This window comes from Macrobrachium nipponense, chromosome 46 (genome assembly GCF_015104395.2).
Source record: "Macrobrachium nipponense isolate FS-2020 chromosome 46, ASM1510439v2, whole genome shotgun sequence".
Classification (NCBI taxonomy): domain Eukaryota; kingdom Metazoa; phylum Arthropoda; class Malacostraca; order Decapoda; family Palaemonidae; genus Macrobrachium; species Macrobrachium nipponense.
The window spans coordinates 43,831,968-43,836,967 of record NC_061106.1 but is presented as its reverse complement, the minus strand read 5'-3'; the positions used below and the strand labels follow the sequence as shown (position 1 = coordinate 43,836,967).

At 36.5% G+C, this 5,000-nt stretch overlaps 1 protein-coding gene across 5 annotated transcripts in view; it reads left to right on the top strand.

The window, feature by feature from the left end:
* Positions 1-5,000, top strand: part of LOC135214992 (uncharacterized) — a 294,976-nt gene that overhangs the window by 210,979 nt on the left and 78,997 nt on the right. The window contains exon 1 of one of the 5 annotated variants that reach the window (XM_064249515.1): positions 1,971-2,259. The exons of the other annotated variants lie outside the window; for them this stretch is intronic. Within the exon in view, the coding sequence (XP_064105585.1) occupies positions 1,986-2,259 (274 nt within the window). The 5' untranslated portion in view covers positions 1,971-1,985. Of the gene's footprint in view, positions 1-1,970; positions 2,260-5,000 lie in introns of those variants that run through there. 5 annotated transcript variants of the gene reach the window in all.

Genomic DNA, 5,000 nt, shown 5'->3' with positions numbered 1-5,000 from the left:
TTTATATTTGACCAGTTTTAAATAAAGAGAGTTGAAAGACGTATAATTAATCTTTGACCTTTATGCTCGAGAATTCCAATGGTTAATATTTTACCTTGATAGCAAATGAGCATTTTATCTCTCCTTATACTAACTCTTTCGCTAACAATTATCGTGTGCATCACATAACCGACCAACTTTCACCTCATCATTCTCTTTTGAATCGTTGGGTGATTGTATTGACCCGTGACCCCTGACCTCTCTCGTTGCGATTACATCCCAGTTCTTTTAATCCTCTCTCTGAATTTTAATCCGCTGGACGGCAGAATCAAGATTTCAATTCGGATAAATTCGTCTTGGTGTCTGGTTACCCGAGGTGGATGATATACTTGGGGTGCGTGGTGGTACCTGCTGAGAATTGGTAGTTTTGCATCGTGCATATTAAGAGGCGTTTTTGATGATGGTTTAACCATATCAGATGCAGATTTTGTCTCCAACGGAAGAGAAAGGGACATGTGTTGTAGTTTTCGTTAAAAGAATTTAGACCTGTTTTTAATACCGTCATCATTATTTTTATGAACACTAATTTTTAAAGTGTGTCGTCTTAGAATCTTACGTAAGTTTATGCTGCCATTATTGTTTTTTTTAAATAGACTGAAACATAAGTAGAGATTCAGGCAGATGTATTTTAAAACTGTGTTTGGCAGGGAATTTTGGAAGGGCATTGATTATATCTGTCGGTTTGTGGTTTCAGGTATTATGATTGAAGTGTTATTATTAGTTACGAGTTGATCTTGTTCAAGGGAGCCCAATGCATTTTTAAAAGTTATTTTCATTTACTATACCATTCTGTACAAATATCTGCCGTTTATATTACTATAAATTGTTGTTAAAATGAATTGAGCCTATTCTTATATGTAAAACTGTAAGTAATTGGTACATATTAAAATTTTCTAACACTTACGTAACATACAAACAAAACTCTACCCACAGCTAGATATGAGTGCATGTCTTAAATCCCGGCTATTGTAAATAAACCACTACGTATGCTTCTCCGTCTGTACCTCCTGCGCGGTGTCAAATATACCCGCTCTCCTACAGTGGCACTCGCCGGGTAGAAAGTAGGCTGTAGCTCTTTATCAAAATAAAGGTTCCCTCTTGTGTGCATTATGGAGGATTTCATAGTGTTCGTTTGCAATATAGGAAAGAAGTTTATTGTTTTTATAATGAAAAGAGGACATTATCAAAATAGTTTTGTTGTTTGTCATTTTTTAAATAACACATTAAATACGATCTTGCGTTTTCAAGACATGTGGCATTTTGTCAGTAAGGTTTGACAAAGTTTATCTGCTGCTCATCAGTCTTTTTGAAAAGATCATTTAACTACAAATGAGAGGCGTTCATCATCTGCCTTTTGGCACGATTTTCGGGCACCCTTTCTGCGCGGCGCGTCTCGTGGCATTTAAACCCCCGGGCTAATAATGAGTCGTTTTGACAGTGCCAGTGCCAGTGCCAGGATCCATTCATTCTGAAGACACCGCTGGCCACGCCCGCATCCCCGGAAGAGATGTGATTCCCTGGTCGCATTCACTTTTAAGTTTAAAAACACGTTTTAATGGACTTTCCAAGGTCTCTAAAAGGGGTTTCGAAGTTTTATGTGCTTTACTGTCATACTTTGAGTGATTGGTTGGTTTTATCTAATGACTGAGATGTTACTGTGGTGTTAAATCTGAGCTGTCTTGTGTTATGTTTGGGCAACCTTTTATAAGTTTCAGAAAAGAGATGCGTGAATGGAAGCAGCTTAATTCTGTGTTGCAAATATGATACCTTAAAGAGTTGCAAATTGATACTTTAAAGAGTTTAGGAACATCTTTCTGCTGGTATAAACACGAACTGTGATGTATTAACTACTGAATGCTTATGGTATAGACTTTCTGAAATACTACACCAAAAAAATCAGTCGGCTCAGACGACCGACGATTATTACCGCACCTCACAACTGGAGGATGAGAGTGAAAAAGCAAGTGACCTGGGACCTCCCTCAGGAGCAAAGCGACGAGGAGAACGAACGTCAGGACATCGAGGCCCTCTTCGGATCCGGCCATGTCGCAGCGACAACGGCCCGTGACGACCCGGTGCTGCTCTATCTCAGGCAGCGCTACGGTTCTCGCCACAGGGAGGAGGAGGAGGAAGGTCTTGTGGACAGCGCTGACGAGCTAGACGTGGAGACATTCTATCGAGAGACCTGTCAAGCCGCCTGTTATCCAACCATATTTACAGGTGAGCTCAGGTGGCTTTGGAGTGCCAGCCAGGGACCTTGCTATTCGTCTCGCCTAATTTCAAGTCCCTCGATGGATATTTTTCTCGTTTCAGAATTATATATGAATTGAGATTTAAAGAGCGTCATCCAGCGCTCTAGGAAGTTTCTATATTTTAGTCCACTTTCAGATAAAAGGACTGTTCCATATGCCAGAGAGAGAAACGGTATATACTATATGTTTTTTTTATATAAAGTTCAGACAGCTAAAGTACCACATTTTTTCATGTTAACTCTCTTCAAAATTTATTAAATATGTATAAATATATGTGTATATATATATATATATTTTTTTTTTCTTCTTCTTCTTCTTCTTTTCTTTTTTACTTCGGTGCTTGCGGTACTCCAAGTCGTAACATCTGCCGAAAAGATATTTGAAGGACCAACGGGATTCCACCTCCTTGACAACGAAGGTCCACAAAGGGATTGTTTAGCATAGTTGCGGTCCCAAAGAATCCCTGTGATTGACAGCTAGTGGTTGATTTTGGCTTCCTCTTGTTAGTCATTTACAAATCTATATATGTGTGTATATATATTATATATATATATATATATAATATATATATATATATATATATATATCTATATATATATATATATATAGATATATATATATATATATATATATATATATATATATTCTGAGAGGAGAGGTCTTCATCAAGGTATTTACAGGTGTATTTTTTGTACATACAGGTGTTATATTTCAGACCAGCGCAGTAGTTAGAACTTAGAAGCATGTCCTTTGGGCAGGTTCAAAGAGAGAACGTCTATTTATTCCTCTGCGAAACCTTGAGTGGTCGTTGAAATTTATTAGGAAAGGTGATGAGTTTGCATTATTCAGAAAAGGAACTGCATTCCCAGGGGAAGAGGCAGAATAGGATTAAAAGTGAGTAAAGGAACCAAGATACAAAGGTGATGTGGAGAAAGGTATATGTCAACCGTCAATAGAAAGTATCGTGTCTTTCGTTGCTCCCTTATGGAAGGCCTCTCTCAAAGGCTCATCCTTTCTCTCCTTTAACAGAGTTTTCCTCTCCCTTTTCAACGTAATGAGTAGCGCCTGCGTATCATTAACTCGTTAAGGAAAACAAAAGATAATTGAAGATAATGGAGGTCCGAGCATCACCTAGTGGAATGCCCCGACCTTCAATTACCACACCTTCCAGGTACAATCGTTCCCTCCCCCAAAGCCTTGTCCAGTCTCTGGCCCGAGCAGTTTGCGGTCAGCCAGCCACTTCGAAAGTTATGTCAGTTATATACCTGTTTTCGAGCTACCTCACTTCCGGGCATTTTCCCTCTCTCATGAATTGTAAATTACTAATGAGCGGGCCGTATATTAATATTTATAGATAACGGTACATGGAGGCTTATAGTCTTACCACAGTCCTTATTCGCAGGTACGAGTGTCTGTACTTCAGTCCATTTTTCATTCACTCATATATATATTCTCTCTCTCTCTCTCTCTCTCTCTCTCTCTCTCTCTCTCTTCACACACAACACACACACACACACACACACACACACACACACACACACACACCACCCTTGTAAGTAACGCTTGGCAGTAGAAGAATTTCACTATAAATTCAAACATAACCCAAAATTTAAGTGAGAATCTTTAGGGATGTCAGATTTTATATAGATGTCACTTTATGACCTTAGAAATATGTTTTCGTTAAATTGGTCCCCAATTTGTTTACTGGTGAGTTTAGGCTTACTTTTATTTATTAATTTTTCATTGACACAGGAAATCACTTTCATCACAATCGTCCTCATCATCATTATAATAATGGTAGTAGTAGTAGTATAGTAGTAGTAGTAGTAGTAGTAGAGTAGTAGTAGTAGTAGTAGTAGTAGTAGTAGTAGTAGACTTCCCTGCTGTGTTGATACTCCATAGTTGAGAGGTGGTTGTTCAAACACATGAGACCATCATTTCAAATGAATAAAACATGTGTTATAATTGAAATTACTCCGCTTATTTCAAAAAATAATTGAGAAAGTTCATTATAATAATACAAAAATAAGAAAAATATTTGAAATCGCTAAAAGTGACCCAAGGAATGCTCTCAGCATATACGATCTTTCTTCCTTCCAGGATCCACTGCCTAAGTAGATTTTTTATTATTATTATTATGCGGTCTTTTCATATAACCTCTTGACTGGCAATTAAAGGCAACTGTTAATCATTTGTTTTTAATGGTTTTCAATTACACTAAATGAGGGTTACTTGGAAAAAATTAATTGCTCTCGTTAGCGGAAACATTCCCCCCATGAACATGAAAACATAATTATAAACGGCCTAAGAAACTGGGCGATGATTTCCCCTTTTCTTTTCATTGTTTTTAATATATTATTTTCGACTGAATTCACTTTTTTTTTTTTTTTTTAACATCGTGACCTTAAATATTAATTTAATGTAGTCTCCAACATATATTTTTAATGAATTTAAACGTCGATCGTACGTAGTGTTTAGTATCATTTTGATCACTGTTAGGTATAGTGTGTATATATATATATATATATATATATATATATATATATATATATATATATATATATATAAATGTGTGTTTGTTTGTTATATATATATGTGTGTGTGTGCGTGCGTGCGTGTGTGTGTATGTATGTTATGTATGTAGTATGTATGTCTAATATATATATATATATAGATATATATATATTATATATATATATATATATATAT